Source organism: Fulmarus glacialis, unplaced genomic scaffold, assembly GCF_000690835.1.
Source record: "Fulmarus glacialis isolate BGI_N327 unplaced genomic scaffold, ASM69083v1 scaffold12630, whole genome shotgun sequence".
NCBI lineage: Eukaryota > Metazoa > Chordata > Aves > Procellariiformes > Procellariidae > Fulmarus > Fulmarus glacialis.
Window position 1 is genome coordinate 56,321 of NW_009188393.1, and position 18,748 is coordinate 75,068.

Genomic DNA, 18,748 nt, shown 5'->3' on the forward strand with positions numbered 1-18,748 from the left:
AGTGTGATTTACTGTTAAATGCTGAATGAAATGTACCACTGTCTGTTACTGACTTGTTGTGAGGGATATGCCAATAAAAAAAGAGGAAAAACTATGTAAATTGATACTCTGTTTTAAACAAAAAAGGTGTAGGATCGAGACACAGACATATAAGAGTGATCTTGCATCTTTGAATATAGAGAATCTGTCAGAAGAGCATGTTGTCATGCTCTTCCTAAGAGCAGTTAGAGTGTAAAAAAAAAAATCAAGTGTTTAGCACCCCTGCCAACATGTGTGAATTTCTGTATAATCAAAGTATATATGTAACAAATTGGAACACAATTGGAAAAGGATACTTCTTTTGTTAGCTTTTTTTCTTTTTCAAGTAATACTTGAAATTTGAACTTTCATACAGTCAAAACAAATGCTCTTCTGTTGTCGAGTGCCCAAAATAATGTTTAGGCTCTCTTTCTGTTTTCTACTCTGGCTTATGTACGTGATACTCCATGAAATCTTCACATCTTTTATCCTATTATCTCTGATTTCATTTTTAAGCACGATTAATTTGCAGTAGATTTTAAAGGAATATTTTTAATTTCATCAAATTTTACATTATACCTACCCATACATTACATCATGTGCAAGGGGCTCGGTAGTTACTGCCTGTGCTTTCTGAGCAGTCATGATGTGGGCTTTTACTGTTGACCCATTTTCCCCCAAACTGTTTCAGATGCACATGTGTTTCATTATTGAGATATTTCTGATTGGACTCCTGGTTGGAAAAAGATGTAAAGCTTTATTTAATGTATATGTTGTTACATATTTTTATAATATGAAAAGATAATTTGAGAACAGGACAGTGGATTTTGGTAAGATCTCATAATTGTCTTTTGAATGTGGTATTAAAAGTACTGAGGGTATCTGTTAGCAGTGCTAATTGAACTATTTAAGACTTAAGTTTAATTAGTGTAACATTGTTATAGCACATTGTCATGTGCTTCACATACTTTTTTTCTTTTTCTTGAATGCATTTATGTGATGTTTATAATACGTAACCATGGAGGGAAGTTGCTATTACGAGCGGTTTGCATTGGTTCAGACAGTGTAGATGAGTATGTTCATATTACCTACTGTAACAGGTCGTGAGTGGTCAGATTGGTCTAGTGAATTGCGAATTCCAGGGGATGAACTGAAGTGGAAGTTCATCAGTGATGGCTCTGTGAATGGATGGGGATGGCGATTCACTGTTTACCCTATCATGCCAGCTGCAGGTAAGGTATCATATATGACGCTTACAGAAGGGCCAGAGTAGATTTACTTGTCTGGTTTTTACAGTTACATTTATTGCATGGTATTTACATGCCAAAGTTCAATAGTTCGTTTACATTCATACTAAGAAAACATTTTCATTCATACTTAGGAAACATTTTGAACAAAGTCCTGAGAGGTGTACGTAGAGAAGAGATAAAAATATTTTGTAATCGCTCTAGTTTGCCTCTTCATCAGTGAAGAGAGGATATTTTTGAGGCACAGTTAATCTGAATTTTTTTGGTGTGTCGTGTTTTTTGTTTTGTTTTTTTTTTTTTTTTAAATGCATCTGTTTTAGAATTACGTGAATTATGTTACGGAAGTGCCTCTTTCTTCCAATCCCTTCAAAGGGAGGTGGAATGGACCAACTCAGATGCAGACTGGCACTCTAGACTGCTGTGTTTGGTCAGCTAAATCCTGCCTATGTTCTGTTCTATTTCAGTCTGAGGACAAATCTTCCCCACCTTTTTTTTTTGTTGTTGTTGTTTTTGCTTTTTGTTTCTTGCAGGCCCTAAAGACCTTCTCTCAGATCGTTGCATTCTTTCATGTCCCTCAATGGATTTGGTTACGTGTTTGTTGGATTTTCGCTTAAATTTTGCTTCCAACAGGAGTATAGTTCCTCGCTTGGCAGCTTCTCTTGCAGCTTGTGCTCAACTGAGTGCCTTAGGTAGGTGTAGTCTTAAAATTAAGTCTATTTGTTTGAAGTTTAAATGATTGTTTTAAGTAATTATGTTCTTTGTGTGCTTATGTTTCCTTAGCTGCTGGCCACAGAATGTGGGCCTTGCAGAGACTACGGAAACTCCTCACAACAGAGTTTGGCCAGTCTATTAACATCAACCGGATTCTAGGGGATAATGATGGAGAAACACGAGCTTTGGTAAGAAGGCAGTGATGCTCTCCTCTTCACATTTTTCACATTAAGATGTATGTGAAGCATTAAAATGCTAGCCCTGATGTACAACATTTTTGTTTTTAATGGCAAAATAGGAAATGTGCAAATGAATAGCCTTCTTGCACAGGTCTACAAGTCTGTAAAGCTGCTCTATTTTAGAAAAAAAAAAATTACTAGTTCCAATACTGTATAGATGTGGTTTTGGAATTGCCAAAAAGTGATAGGAATACTTTTGTATTAGAAAATGGATGGAAATGATACTTCACATAGCTAACTGTAGTTTGGGAAGTTATTAATATTTTGTCATGGTCATCTAAATAATGTACTTTTTGTAATACATACAGTAAGACTTAACTTTCTAGTTCTGTGGTTTCTCTAGAGTTTCACAGGGAGTGCTTTAGCTGCTTTGGTTAAAGGTCTTCCAGAAGCTTTGCAGCGACAGTTTGACTATGAAGATCCCATTGTGAGAGGTGGCAAACAATTGCTCCACAGCCCTTTCTTTAAGGTAATGGGGTACAATCAGTAAAGAATTCATTAGTATAGTTCTGGATTTTTTTGTGAGGTGTGGTAAGCTCACCTAGTCCTATATCAGAAACATTTTCTGACAAAATCAGAATACTGCTTCTGAAAGGAGAATCAAATATACAAATAAAGAATAAGGAGTACCTAGCTAGACAGGGGTAGGTAGGTCAGAGAAACATCTTGGAAGTACAGTAGACTACACTTTTTGATAAGTGATTTCTGAGTTGTCCTAATAGGAGTGTTGGACATTTTTATTTATTTAAATACTCTGAAGGTTTTATTTACATCTAGTTGGAACAAATAAGAATGCCTTGAAAGGAAGGCTATTCAGTTTTGGACCCTGTACTTCAAAGTAAAACCAAACAAACTGAGGAAGTCTAGAGAAGAGCATCAAGAATAAAATGCTGAAAAAGCCTCCCATGTAGTAAAAGCTAAACTATCTATCTTAAGGAAAAGAAATTCTTAAAATATGTAAAAGTTTATACAAGGAAGAGCTAATCCATTGTTCACAATCTTCATCAGTAACATTGATTTGAAATTAAATCAAATTGAAAATCAGTTGAAAATTGATTTAATTGTAGGAAGGTGACTTAGTTTGGAAATGGAAGGTAAAAAGTTTAGCACATAGTATTTGATATTGAAAAGTTAATTAATCTAGGAGTGTTTTTCACAGGGGCTTCTATATTGGAAGGGGAAATCAGATACATAACCATGTGAGATAGTATGGGTACGCTTAATGCTGCCCCATTAATGAGGGTAATGAAGATGGCTTTTAATGTCCCTTGCACTTTACATGTCTCTGAGACTGTGTTCAGGCCCTACTGGTGTATGGGCTGTTCAACTACATCAAATGCATATTGCTTTTTATTACACATTTTTGATACATCTCTAAAATGTCTTTTGATTGTCTGCAGGTGCTTGTGGCTCTTGCTTGTGATCTAGAGTTGGACACTCTCCCTTGCTGTGCAGAGACACACAAATGGGCCTGGTTCAGGAGATACTGTATGGCATCGAGGGTTGCAGTGGCCCTTGATAAAAGGACAGCATTACCTCGCCTCTTCCTTGATGAGGTACCACAGGAATATTTTAAATGGTTCATGGAACACGTGGAAGTGTTTAATTTCAAAAGATACACTGTGTTTGAAGTATTTTATGCCGGCTGTGATAGGAGCAACTGATAGTTTGAATAATGTTGTTTAATCCAAAATATTTTTCAGGTGGCAAAGAAAATCCGAGAATTAATGGCAGATAATGAAAATATGGATGTTCTTCATGAGTGCCATGATGTCTTTAAGAGAGAACAGGATGAGCAGCTTGTCCAGTGGATGAATAGGTTATTTCTTTCAACTGTCATTGGTTTGGTCTTGTGATGCTTCATTGTTGTACAATGATAAACTGCACTTTTTTGTGACTTTTTAAAAGCGCTTTTAAAATTTAGTTTGTTTTGCATTTTCTGCAGACGACCCGATGATTGGACACTTTCTGCTGGAGGCAGTGGAACTATTTATGGTTGGGGTCATAATCACAGAGGACAACTTGGTGGGATTGAAGGGGCAAAAGTCAAAGTTCCAACTCCATGTGAAGCTCTTGCTACCCTTAGACCGGTGCAGTTAATTGGTGGTGAACAGACTCTGTTTGCAGTGACTGCTGATGGGAAAGTAAGGATACAACAGATGATTATTTGTTAGAGTCCCTTGAAAAATTTCATCCTCAGTCAGAATGGATTTGGTTAAATAAAAAATAATGTGCATAGCACAGATTTTTATTATTATTATTATTATTATAGAAACTGAACCACACCAACTCCGCCAGCGTAATCTAGGAATTCAGTGTACTATAGCATTAAATGCATGAAACAAGACATGTGTCTTAGCTCGCAATTCAAAACTGTGATCAGATTTTGGAAAACAAAGCTGAATACAAGTAATGTGCTCACAGAGTCCCATAAAACAGGACAGACAGTAAAATGTGGTGGTGATTATGTCTCTCTGACAGGGGGAGGTGTAATTGGAATCTGAGATTGTTCACAGTTGGCAAAATGCCTGTAAGTTGGATATTGCAGAATCTGATTTGCAGATGCTTAAATCCTGAGTGAAAAGGAGCGCCATGCAGAGGTTTAGTAAGGTATAGGAAAAAAAAAAGTTCATGAATTTGAAAAAGTCTTTATTTTGATACAGATGGCAGCTTTGTGTTAAGGATGTGATCGAGAATTTTAGCTAGAGCTTTGTGTAACAGTTACATTCATCTAGTGAGATACTGTAATGATTCTGTCCTCAGCAGTCAGTATCATCCTTGTTAATGATTCACAGAAGGATAAGGACAGATTAATGACATTGCTTGACATCATTCTGTTGAGAGAAATTACTTTCAGATAGACACAAAGAGAGTGAAAAGCAGTACTTAACATTGTATTTATGGGATGGGAGGGGAAGAAGCAACTGTGTTTAGGTGCGTATACTCCACAGAAGAAGGAAAAATGGAATAGTGCTGCTTGAAAGAGACCTACAGGTGATAGATGATTTTGTAATGTTATCGCGCAAAGCTATGGTTTCTTGATACTCATACAAAATTAGCCTTAGAATTTAAAATGAAATCCGTTAAGTCAGTGACAGTTCATATTGACTTGACTGTAGCCATATTTTCACAATTTTTTTGTGAAATATTTAAAAATATTTCTTACTTTCCAAAAGAGGGTGTAGAGGCATGTAAGAAACTGTTTTTTTCAGGCTTTCCTATAACTGTTTTCTAGTATGCATTCATTAAGAGTTCTTCTCTACAGTGACTGTTCTTCAAGAGGCAAACAAAATTAAATTTTATTCTTTACTTGAAAGCTGTATGCCACTGGATATGGAGCAGGTGGTAGGCTTGGAATTGGAGGAACAGAGTCAGTTTCTACTCCAACTTTACTGGAATCCATTCAACATGTGTTTATAAAGAAAGTTGCGGTGAACTCAGGAGGAAAGCACTGTTTGGCATTGTCTTCTGAGGGAGAAGTTTATTCTTGGGGTGAAGCAGAAGATGGTAAACTTGGTCATGGAAACCGAAGGCAAGTAACACTTTGAAATGTTATTTTTAAAAACTATTAATGGATACTTATTATAGTTGCTACGTATTTGAAGTGTTGTACGAGTACTGCCTATATGTAGAAGTCAGTGTTAAGTAGTGATGTGGAAATGCACATTTTTAAATTGGAGAACCACAAAATATTTTTCAGATAAACAGTTATCTGATTTCTGTAGTTAGATATTGTGTTCTAACACATCTGTGGATGCTAAAGTCTAGTGGGTTTCCTTTGGGATCTGTCTTGTAGGTATGTGGAACTTTAAGGCACTTCAGGGAGCAAAATGCCATTCTGCTTCTGATCTCCACATGTATTGTTGCCTACGTTAAAGGAGAAGTTCTGTTGTGCTAGAGATAACAATGTTCTGATCCAAAAAGAAGAAGGAGCGCTGAAGTCCATGGGGGGCAACAGTACATTTTATGCTAGGAATTTTGATAACGTATCTTAAGTTGGACTGATTTTCCAGGGTAAATGCTTAGCTTTGACTAGATTTTAATGGAAGTGGTTTTGTAGTTTCAGCTTACCTGTAATGCTGTAGTATAACATATGGTAAAATACTTCTAGCTTTTATAGGCCTCTAAAAATATTTCTGAATGACTAATTAAACATAAATCTTTAGGATATTAAACTGGAGAAAAAGCAAATACTCGGTTATTTTAGGTGTCCTCGTACTTCTTTTAAAAACCTCTCTCCATACATTGGTGAACGTGAATGGTCTATTCTAAAAGTTTTGTCGAGACAAACATTTTCATTTCAGCCCTTGTGATCGTCCTCGTGTAATTGAATCTCTGAGAGGTATAGAAGTGGTTGACATTGCTGCTGGGGGAGCACACAGCGCATGTATTACAGCTGCTGGAGACCTTTTTACATGGGGAAAGGGGAGATATGGACGCCTTGGGCATGGAGATAGTGAGGACCAATTAAAACCTAAACTGGTAAGAAACCTTTGGAGTTCTACACAGCCTTAGTCCAGTTCTGATTCGTAACTATCTGCATTTCTGCATATAAAGACTGAAGGACCAAAATAGTGGCATGTATTTGTAAGAAATGAACAATTGCTTTAGAAAACAGGAAAGGATTGGAAGAATAAAGTGAAAGTGGAGCTGCAAAAATTTGCTAGAGGTCACTGAACAGCTTGTAAGGAATTTGTTTTAGAGAAGACTTAAAGAAAACCCCAAATCAAACACTCCACTCCTCAGTAAGTAAATTCCACCCCTTCACAGGAGTAGTTTGCACTGAAAAGTACCAAGTGAACTCCTTGTCTACTGGGTCCCCTCACTGTTTACTTCCTGGAAAATGTACCAGTGATTACAGTGATAGCCACTTGGTCACTTGCAAACTGCTTTTTTTCCTGACTTAATAATTATACTCTTAATTCTCATGATTGAATACTGAGATGTTACTGAAGTATATACTAAGTTAATAAGAATTTAACCTAAGTAATTATGAAGTATTTAATTCCTATTTGCTAAAGAAATTTGAGTTAAGCAATTATTGATGAAGAAGATAGCTGTTTCCATTTGATTCTTAACTGGTAAATCTGAGAACTTGGACAGTATTGAATGTAGGAGGAATGAGTATACTGATTAGCTGATGAGTTGTAATTCAGACAGTCGTACTCCAGTGAACTAGACTGTAAGAGCTTTAAGTTAGAATAGTGGTATTAAGAAAACTGCCCTGCCTTTGAAATGAGAGTTCATTTTGCTACCTGTGTTCTCTTGCTGAAAATACAGCAAAGAATAAAATTACATTAGTTGAATCAAACTGAATGTTACTTTGTCATTTTTATTTATAGCTCTGTGCATATATTTCTATTCACGCAAGCATTAACTTTTTTCACTGCTTGAATTTGTGGGACGAGGTCTCATACATTCTTAGTCCACTTTGGGACCTTATCACCTGTATCCAGCTGTTCTTGTTCCCCCGCCCCCAAAAAAACCAAGGTCTGCCCATCTTCCTATACATCTTTATACATCTTTCCCTCTTCCATGTTCTTGGTTAGTATGAAAATAGAAAATCTGTAAATGAGTTGAAATATGTGAAGTTCCACACTGCTTTGGATGATGGATTGTGCTACCTATAATCTGTTTCAAGTAGGGGTGAGGATGGGGAGGATGCGATGTATGTGGGTCCTTTTACTTTGTGAATCCAAATCCCATACTTCATCACTAGATGGCAGCATTCCAAAAGATGTTGATTAAATTCAGGTTATGATGCAAGTGCTGGAAAATTGTAAACTAGTAAGAGTATTTGAATACTTTTTTTTTTTTCTTACTTTATACAGTACTCACCCAGAGAGCCTGAAATTATTTAAACAGAATATAGTCTTTGATAACCTTACGTGTTTTGTATGAATTGTTTTCCCTGCCTTTTTAGGTCAAAAAAATTTAACTAGTTCACCAATTAAAAAGAATAATCCAGTATTTAAAATACATAGTTAGCTTTCATTTTGCTGGTTTGAAAAAAGAGCAAAGCCCTCTGACTTGCCTTTATTTGGTTGTTCCTGTGGTGTTTTAGAACAGTAGTTCCAGTGAAGCACCTCTCCAAGTTGGGTTTGTCATCTTTTCTGAAACTAAATGACTGAATCTTTTATTGTGAACAAAAATGGGTGATTTCTTTACAGGTGGAAGCTCTCCAGGGCTACCGTGTGATTGACATAGCCTGTGGCAGCGGAGATGCACAGACATTGTGCCTGACTGATGATGATACAGTCTGGTCCTGGGGTGATGGAGATTATGGAAAACTTGGGAGAGGAGGCAGTGATGGCTGTAAAGTACCAATGAAGGTATTTGAATGTAATTTTTTCATTGTTTTAGAAACCATGAGGTTGATGGAGAACGCTGAAGACAGATTTGTCAATATGTGCAAACTTCCACCCATCCTGGGATATCAGGATTCTTCTGATTGTTGTTAAGAACAAACTTTGTAGGCTACAATGACAAGTCTTTAAATTTTGTGCTGACTGTTGAAGTTGCCCTTGAAGGTTTTTTCTTTGGAGAACAACGCTGGTTCTAGCAATATTTCTCATTGTAATTTTGGTTCCTGTCAAAACATTAGATTTTGCCAAGAAATCTTCATATTTCCTCATGTTAATAAATTTTCATAACACTGCTGTGAAGTCATAAATTCATTCCAGAAAGGGATATCAATTGATTAAAAAATAATCCTACTTTATATTAAACCTTTCAAGTGAATGCATGGTTGACTTGGAATTTCTTCATATGTTACAAATGAAATCCATGTAGCCATCTAATTTGAATTACAGCACTTGTTATGAAGATGAACATTGTTTGTGTTTGAGTGTCACTGTGTATACCTATGCACAGTGGATTTTAGATTCTTAGTCCAGAATCACACTTTATTGTCTAGATACAGATGTCCCCATTCTGTTTCCAAATGGACAAAGTCTACCAGCCTGTCCCATATAACAATTTTTTATTGCATGATGTAACATAATACGAAAATAGCTTGTTTATGTTTCCTCAATCATCAGTCCCATAGGATTGATGGTAAAGTGGCATAAGGACCTACACACAGAATAAATAGGAAGAGTGTACTGGAGGTTTAAATATTTTTAGTATGTTGGCAGAATCACATCCATGTCATACGAGCTAGGGATGATTAATATTTTGAGACAGAGCCTTACCGTTTCTACTAAGGAGCAATTGCTGAGTAACTATTGGCAAAACATAGTAGAGATTATCTTCGTTTGCCAAATCTGAGCTTCTTTTCAATGTTTAAGTAGTAAATGGTAGAAAGATGAAACGAATAGGATTCTGCTAAATGATCTACATACACGTTTTAATTTTTAAAGACACATAGACACTTACACACTTGCACATTATATTTTACTTAAGACAGTGCAGTCTATGAAACTATAGCCTCCTAATTAAATGCGATTTAATTTGATATTATTTTCCTAGATTGATTCCCTCACAGGCCTTGGAGTGGTTAAAGTAGAATGTGGATCACAATTTTCTGTGGCTCTTACCAAATCTGGAGCAGTATATACGTGGTAAGTATTTTGTATTAGTTATTTTGACAGTGTTAGAAGCGACCTTATCTGCAACAGGTATTAGTGTTATACTGCCTTCGCTGTTTTGATTTCCACCACCCCCCCCATCAAAAACTTTTTTGAGTTCCTCTGTCTTGATTAGTAATAAAATCTATCACTTTGGGGAACATTTTATAGTACTAGTTGAATGAAAAATCAAAGTATTTTGTCTCGGAGACCTAAGCACAGAGTTGTCATTCCAGGCATTGACCACTGCAAGATGCAGAAGTTCCAAGGAGGTCAGTAGAAGTATAAGCCTGAAGTGTCATGCAGGGTGGAAGATGACAGCATAAATAACATCCTCGTATATTATAAAAATTGTGTCTAGCTTATGGTGGCTGTAGTCTGAGAATTTGATTTTAGTTCATTGTTTAATTTTTCCTACGCCATTCCAAATTTTGTAGTTTAAACCACTAGACTTAGGTGTTTAAAAAGACTAAACAAAACCTTCCCCACATCTTTCTGCCCCTTTGTTTGTATAGCATTAGAGATATCTTTAAACTGTACAAAATTCCAGTCTCTGAGGTCAGTAAACGTACTGGTTTTGCAAATGAAAGCTTCTAATACTTGATCCTTTTAAGAGGAAAAAAACAAACAAGCCTCTGCAAAAGTGGTATAAGGACCTACACAGAATAAGTAGGAGCAGCATATTGGAGGCTTAAGAATTTTTAACGTATCAGCAGAATCATATCCATGTCATACGAGCTAGGGATGATTAATGTTGAATATTTGGAGAATATTTTGGTTTTGGACTGTTTATAAATACATCTACAGGCCAAATATCAGACACAGTCTGTCATTCCATTTTTTCCACAATTAAAACACAGTTTTGAAATGTTTTACCTTCTCTGTGCAGGGGCAAAGGAGATTATCATCGGTTAGGCCATGGATCTGATGACCACGTTAGAAGACCACGACAAGTGCAGGGACTGCAAGGAAAGAAAGTCATTGCAATTGCTACTGGGTCTTTGCACTGTGTTTGCTGCACTGAAGATGGTATAAAAATCAAATAATTTACTTAATTCTCAGTACTGAATTTGAAAAAAATGAAACTTTATTCTTTAGTCAGCTGTTGATAGGTTGTCCTTACTACAAATGCTGGTCCTCTATGTGTGTGGACGTATTTTGTGTTTGCAGATGTCGCGTATTTCTTGAGCAGCAAGCATGTCATTGATTTAAAATGATCCCATAAAACCAACTGAAGGTTTTTAATTCATAAAAAATGAAGAGTTTAGTTTCATAAATGCTGATGGTCAAAGAAAAATATAGAGCTCTCAAAGTAATTACAGATTGGTCAAGCAGTAGAATGAATGCATTTGGCTTTTTTTTTTTACAGGGTCTTCTGAGCCTGCTGAGGTGTTAATTTGCTAAATGAAGCACTGCACAAACAATATTGCTTCTTACAGAGCAGGTTGAGATACTGAATATTCTTTGTAGCAGACTCACTCTCACATTTAATTAACAAGTCTGCACAATAACTGAGTGTTTTATAGGTGCTAGTGAAACAGGATATAGCTGCAGAAAATGAATGCTCAGAAACAAGATTGCTATTTTAAAAGTATTTGCCAATTATCTTGCAACAGTAAGCACCCATTTTAATGTCCTCTCCAGTAATATAACCTATTACAGGATCTTTTCTTTTGTCTCATACAAAATGTTAAGCCTTTTCTAATTCTTTTTTTAATATCAGCTTTTTTTGCTATGAAACTATCAAAATGTTATCAAAAACTAACAGGCTGTTTCTGGTGTATCTGTTGTTATTCTTCTGCTGTACCATTTCCTCCTGTTCTGGAATGGAAGTTTTAAGTTATACAAACTATGAGGAAATAAATGCATTTTATACTAGCTGCTCTACATAGACCGTGGGCCTAACCACGTCATTCAAGATTTATCTGCACTAGATAGTGGATTTCAGGATGGTCATCAGTCCTAGAAATCTTGATTACAGTCCAAGGCCTCATTCGGTTAAATTAGTTATAAAAGCTAATTAAAAAAAAAAAGGCAAAAAGTTTCTATCTTAGCTTCAGAACAATTAATTATTTTTATTGGTTTAGGGGAAGTGTATACATGGGGAGATAATGATGAAGGGCAGCTTGGAGATGGAACAACTAATGCCATCCAGAGACCACGCTTGGTTGCAGCACTTCAGGGTAAAAAGATCAACAGAGTAGCCTGTGGCTCAGCACATACTTTAGCTTGGTCAACCAGTAAACCTGCTAATGCTGGCAAGCTCCCTACACAGGTAATATTTTTGGCTTATTGCGTTCAGATTTTAAACATACTTAGTATGCTTATTGCTGATCTTTCAGTAGACTTATTTCCTTTCTAAATCCCTGCGTAAGTTCAGTGTGCTTTGATTTGGCTTCGAGTTTGAGCCAGTTACTTTGTTTTACTTCCATATTTCCAGAGAAGGATTCCAATTCTTTCCAATGAGAAAGCCTCTTCATTCAATTGTTAATCCAGTGCAGAACAGTAACTCAGTTTGCAGATTGGCAGGAATTTTAGTTCTGTATTCCAGCTATGAAAATCTTATGCCTTCCAAGGGAGTTCTTCATTGCTTGCTTTACGTTGAGAAGATTGTTTTTTGAATATTCTGTCTTTCAGCTATAATGCCTGGGTGTAGCGATGACAGGATGTAAAATGTGTCTGTTTATGGGTAAAGAGAATTGTAAAATACGGAATAGCAAGAATAGTCTAACTGTCACATTTCTAATACTTGTTTCAGTTTAGATGGATACTCTTAGTGTCTTTTATAAAAAATTGAACTCAGTGTATTAAGTCTTGACAGCGTGAATAAGCAAATATCTGAATTTCTAATACAAATTTACCTACAAATCTTATAAATTGTTGTTTTGTGTAATAAAATAAAGTATATAATAATTCTAAATTACATTCGGATATCATTGCCTTATCATAGGTTCCTATGGAGTACAATCACCTGCAGGAAATTCCCATAATTTCATTGAGAAACAGGCTTCTGCTGTTGCATCACATTTCTGAACTGTTCTGTCCTTGCATTCCAATGTTTGATCTTGAAGGAAGACTTGATGAAACTGGCCAAGGACCCTCAGTTGGGTTTGACACATTACGGGGAATACTGATATCACAGGGAAAGGTATTTATCAGAATGTTTTTAAGGGAGTGATTTGTAACTGTAAGTGAAATGTACTATTTAAACTGTTTCTGAAGAAAATAGAACTATAATCTGTATAGACTATAATAGGACTATATCTAAATTTGTTCTGTAAGTTGTATATCAAATATTTGCCTTCTGATTATGCAAACTTCTTTCTTTGTGAATGTGTTCTTTTCATTATGTTTTCCTCAGTTCTTCATCATAGTGCTTTTGTGTGTTGATCTTGAAAATAACTTTACACTGTAAATCTTCAGTTTGTAGTATAGCCGAATTCTTCTAGAGTGTTCAGTAGATGCTATCCTGAAAAAAAATGTAAGATAGGTATGAAATGGTCATTGTCTGCTTTTTGTATTTCAGTTGTCATGATCAGGTGATATACTAGTTGATCCAAAGTTCTATGCAGGTACAAACTTCTTTTAGACTGGGCTAAAAGTGAAGACAGAATACCTAGGAGTACAATCTCAAATTGGTAAAGAAAGTGGATTTTTATAGTTGTAAGTAAAGTGAGTCATGAGAAAATCTAGATAATTATAATGCTTCAAGGCTACCACACTTCAGATATTCAAAACTTCAGATATGGAAAGCCTTTAAAAACATGACTTGCCTTCAATATGATCGTCAGTTTTGGATCTGAATTTTCTCACTGTCATAGTAACTTGTCTAACAAAAAATTATAACCTTATATAAACAGACAAAATCTGCTGGGAGATATGTTTGAAAAGTTAAGTTTCCCTCTGCAGTGCTGTTCTATGTCCTTAAATAAGACACATGGCCTGAACTAGACTCCTTAGCATGTATTGTCACAAAGTCTCTTTTTCTAGACTCCAATAAAGTTGTGTAGTAGAGCAATCCAGCAGAATACATGCTTCACAGATCAAGAGAAGACCACACATTTTTCATCAAAACTTAAATTAGAAGAAAGGAAAGGGAAATCCTAGCTATTCTGTTCGTGACACTTTTGTATCTTAGTGCTATTAATAGGGAGTCTTTAGGTATATAATGTTAAATGTAACAATGGGTGTGCAGGAGGTACATTCACCATAATTTACTTTAAGAGTCTGCAGAACAGTTACAGAAAGGCTTCAGATGTAAGATAAAATGTGATATCAGGCATATTTTATGTCAAAAGCATTGAACAGAGACACCAGAAGTTATGATGCCATATTCATATCTAGGCATTTAAGTCAGGCTTACCTTCAGAGATTCTAAAGACTTAAACTTTTTAAAGCTTGCTTGAAACTGACAGTGTAAAATTTGATCCAAATATTTAATGAAAGAACCTCAGATACTTGAATCTGCATGAAAAGTTTTATTTTTTAAGTTTTATTTGTTGCTTATTTATTGCTTTCCATAGCAAGATGATCTCATCTTTGGCTTTTTTGATTGTTTTTCTCTGACATTAATTATTCTCCATATACATGTATTGTTCTAGTATAAACTAATCTATACTTCCACTCAGCGGCATGTTGGTTGCTTAGTAATAACTGAATCTGGATGCAGTACAGCCTTTCAAGCCATGGTTTTGAGTGATACAGGAAAGACTTTCTTCTTTACTTTTTTAGTATCCTGACTGTTTCAGACTTGAATTGTATTAGCACAAATAACATGATCCATAACTAACATCTCACAGCTTTATCTTCTGTTGCTTTTGTTTATTTTTAGTATTCCAAAATTACTTGATGCTTGTTTCCGTTTCTTCTAAAGAAAGACTCAGAAGTGTTATGCCTTTTCTAGTGTTTTGTGATGTACTGAGAAGGAAATTGCTGAAGGATAGTATTGCAGGATCAGTTTCTCTATTCTGCTGAAGAATCTTTTTTTTCCTGAGTTGAACTAAGTATGTGTTTATGTGTGAAATATGTGCAGCTTTCTTACTTGATTGCAGTTTTGCCACTATTTTAATTTTGTGTATTTTTGTTTTTTAGGAGGCAGCTTTCAGAAAAGTTGTGCAAGCAACTATGGTGAGAGATCGTCAGCATGGGCCAGTCGTAGAGCTCAACAGAATACAGGTATCTTAAGCTGAAGTTTTGATTTTAGTATCTATATGTTTAGCCCACATCGCTATACATTTGTCAAGTCCCTTTGTTTTAGCTGTTTGGTATCTGAGTACTGAAGAGTTGAATTTTTATCAGAGAATCAAACAATGAAGAAGTGAATGCAGCAAGGGCTGCTCATTTTCTTTTCAGTATGTTTTCATCCACACTGTAGTTGTTTGGGGGGTGGGGGACGCTTGTCGAAATACTAAGTGAATGATTTAGACTCTAATGAGCTGCTTGACAAAGGACCACTTTTTCAAAACTCACTACATTAGATAATTTAAGAGAGTAGTGATTCTGATGCCTTTCTTACCTTTCCAAATGGTCAGATGAATTGTTCAGCTGTTGCTTTCATAACAGAGAACATGAAGGGGGGAGGGAGGGGAAGGCAAGGGAAAAAAAAAAAAGCCCTTGATATAATTAAAAATCAGGCTGATAAACTCTTGTCCTTTGCTGGCCATCACATGTGGTCATATTGATTGCAGAACTCTTTGATACAAAAGGGCTTTTTTCCTTATCATTGACGTTAGAAAATGTAATGTTGTGCCTTAGGCCAGATATGTCTTTTTTCCATAGATGTTTCTGTAACATAGAATAGTAAAACATTGTTTTCATTTAAATGGACCGAAGCCTGGTCTTACAGAGTCCTCATGTATTTCTTTCCTTTAGTGGTGGTTTTCTTTTTTTGTATATTGTAAAAAGTAATAAAACCTACTCTTTGTAAGGTTAGAATGGAGAAATTGTGAAAATTTTGACTAATTAGTTTGCTCTTAATGAACAGAAGTATATCCTGTTGTGGCTGGACCCTGTTTCTGTTTCTTTGCCATTTTCTATGGGCACTTAAAATTTCTTGTGGTAATGTTATTTGATTAAAATGTGTTGGTTTAGTTTATTATTTGGGAAGTTGAAGCTGAAGAGAATGCCAGAGATTTTCTCATTACTTTTTTTGTGTGTGTGTGAATTCAGAAAGTCCAATGCAATGCAAGTATTTAACTTTAAGCAGGAAACTAGTGAGTAGGTTTTGGGCTCATTTCCTACTGTTCTCCTTCTACTGTTAATTAATTAAGATAGGCTTTCTCTTGTATTCCAGTTTGTTACTTGAATCTGTCTTGAACTCTAGAAAAGAACTGGTAGAGCTTCCCTTCTTCGTAGCTTCTGGGGGAAATGAAATATTGCTATAACACAAGTCTGTCCTAGATTTAGCCAAGTGAAGACTAAAAAAGACCATGTTCATAATCTGGCCTGATTACACAGTACCAAGTACGGGTCACAATGTCTTGAGTTAACTTTTGTAGAGAGTGAAAATGTAGATTCTTAAACTGTTTGATCCTTTATTATATTTAATTGAAGATTCAAAGCTGCTTTACATGGTCTCAGACAGCTAATTGTCAACGTTAAGGATTTTCATCTTATTTGCAGTTGCGGGTTCAACTGCAGGTAGGCTTTAAGATCCCGTTGCTTTCAGAAGACTCTTCTTACAGTTTAGATATTATACAGTGCAGGCAATTTACTTCATCACTTTCCTTCATATAAAATAAACAGATGAGTTTTTAATTTAAAGTTGTTTTCCAGATACTGACTTGGTTTTAAAAATATTTCCTCAGCTTACCTTGTTGTTTAGTGGTTTCTTTGGAAGTACCAGAACTGGACATAACAGCTGTCTAACTTGCAGCATAAAAGCAAGCCAAACACCATTCCCTTGCCCAGAGGTCAAGTTTTACATGGACCAGATTCCTTTAGAGTAGATCACATTCACCTTACATACTACTTGGCCCTGGATCTTTTCTGTTGGGAGCGTGGTGATAGTAGGACACAGTAGTTTTGTGTAGTTTTCTTGCTCAAGTTGTGTAAAATACAATGTGATGACTGTACTACAATTCACCCAAGTGCCAGCCTGGTATTTTTATAGCATAAAATCAAGGGTAGATGTTTTATGCTTTGAGGAGTAGCATGAGGGCAAGCTTGAATGCCCAGAGACAGTTTGGGACGCTGTTGGAGGGCTGCGTAGGGCAGAAGAAACCGAACTTGACGCAGTTTTAGCTATATTACTTTTTGGGAACGGTTGTTAAGTGAAAAGTTCCAAAACAGCACTTGGCCTTGTTCTGGAAAGGTGTAATAGAAGTAGTCGAAGACTGAGACAGAAAGTGAACTAACAGTTACATGTCTAGACAGGGCTCCAGAGTTCAAGTTTACTTACTGACCCTCTTACTAGCAGATCAGATTTACCTAGTATTTAAGTAGCAGTGTAGCTCATGTGGTGTCAAATGGACAGTGTGTTATGACCTATAGGCAGACACATTCATAATGCTGTTAAATCATATCTTGCCTTTAGATGAAAGAGATTATCACAGCAGTTGAAAGGAGTTTCCTCCTTTTAAAGGGGAAACAAATTTCCGTTATTAAGGAGAATGTCTACTTTCAGGAATGTAATATTGCAAAGGATCTCCTGGTTCAATGTTTTCTAATGTCATGGGAAGAATGATTTATGGATATATGAAATCCCACTTTAAGAATAGTTTCTTCCTCCTTATTAGGGCTCCTTATTAAATGTGGGTTACAGAAATCTCACTAGCATGATGATTAAAAATGATCTGATCTTAAAGTAGGCACAGCATATCGATGAATGAATTATTTGTTCTTTTTTGAGTGTTATACTTCAGTTTAAATAACATTCCTCCTTGCTGGTTATTGTCTTCTCCCTTATCAAACGTGCTTTTAAAGAACACTCATTTCATGACAGCCTTCATTTTCCTACACGGGCTAAGCTTTTTTGGTCTGCATGCGTAGAACAGTCTTTCTCTACTCCTCGTCTTTTTATAATGTATTTTTTCAGTAGCATTTCAGTTTGAGCATAGATAACTGAAACCTCAAGGTACAGGTGAGACTGTGTCTGTGCTCTTGTAATTATCACACTGATACTTCTCTACCTCTTCTCGAGATGGATTTCATGACATATCCTTGAATTGTTTTTCTTTTCGTCATAGATCTGTCTTCTGTGTTTCCAGTACGTATTTGTCTGTCTTGCTGATTGCAACTAAAAAGCTGTCATCTTTTTCTAAACTTTTAAATTAGTCTCTGAGTGCATGGCTTTATGTATTACATTTCTCCCAAGTTCTGGTGGGTTGGAGAGAGTCCCACAGGATGGCCAGAATTTCAGTGGATACTTTCAGGCTGCTTGAGACGAATACAAAGTTTTGTTCTTCAGATTCAGAGAAAGAACTTAAATTTTGGTCTTCATCACTTCAAAATGCTTTAACCAGATTAGAGATTGACTTGAGTTCCTCTTCTGCTTTGTTGCAATGGTTCTGCTCACAATAAGTTATTATGCACTGAGGCAAGTTCTTGAACTTGATTCTTACACACTTCACTGTATGCTGCTTTTGAGCTGCCACATTTCTCTTGGTCCAAGAAAAGCTGGTTTCCCACAAGCTGATATCTTCTGATGGCAGACTGTTTTATGAACATCCTTCTTGGGCTTTAATCAACATACTAACTTGTTTTATGCGAAAAACTTATCTCATCAGCAAGAAGGCTGGAACTGTATTTTAAAAACTTGAGATGCTGCGTAATCTGTGTTTAGTAAGGCATGTATTCAGTGATCATTATTTCTGACCCTATTCAGCCTATAGTAAAGGCTCAGCCTCAGTAAAATAGGTTTCACAGGATACTTACTATGTCTCTAAAGGGGATGATTTGGAAACATGAGCAAGAGGCTGTGCTCCAGACCTCTACAATAAAAAGCTAAAACACCTGTGGTGTATTG

At 36.0% G+C, this 18,748-nt stretch overlaps 1 protein-coding gene across 1 annotated transcript in view; it reads left to right on the forward strand.

Annotated features, from left to right (window-relative positions):
- The window catches only part of HERC2 (HECT and RLD domain containing E3 ubiquitin protein ligase 2), a gene marked incomplete at both ends in the record, with an annotated part of 70,953 nt that extends 55,995 nt beyond the window's left edge, over positions 1-14,958 (forward strand). Inside the window, 15 exons of the mRNA XM_009578455.1 lie at positions 1,119-1,250; positions 1,796-1,954; positions 2,046-2,164; positions 2,559-2,684; positions 3,616-3,771; positions 3,919-4,034; positions 4,161-4,359; positions 5,533-5,747; positions 6,520-6,697; positions 8,386-8,547; positions 9,686-9,777; positions 10,673-10,812; positions 11,871-12,058; positions 12,734-12,931; positions 14,875-14,958. Coding sequence (XP_009576750.1) covers positions 1,119-1,250; positions 1,796-1,954; positions 2,046-2,164; positions 2,559-2,684; positions 3,616-3,771; positions 3,919-4,034; positions 4,161-4,359; positions 5,533-5,747; positions 6,520-6,697; positions 8,386-8,547; positions 9,686-9,777; positions 10,673-10,812; positions 11,871-12,058; positions 12,734-12,931; positions 14,875-14,958 — 2,264 coding nt within the window. The remainder of the gene's footprint in view (positions 1-1,118; positions 1,251-1,795; positions 1,955-2,045; positions 2,165-2,558; positions 2,685-3,615; positions 3,772-3,918; positions 4,035-4,160; positions 4,360-5,532; positions 5,748-6,519; positions 6,698-8,385; positions 8,548-9,685; positions 9,778-10,672; positions 10,813-11,870; positions 12,059-12,733; positions 12,932-14,874) is intronic.
- Between the last annotated feature and the right edge of the window lie 3,790 nt (positions 14,959-18,748).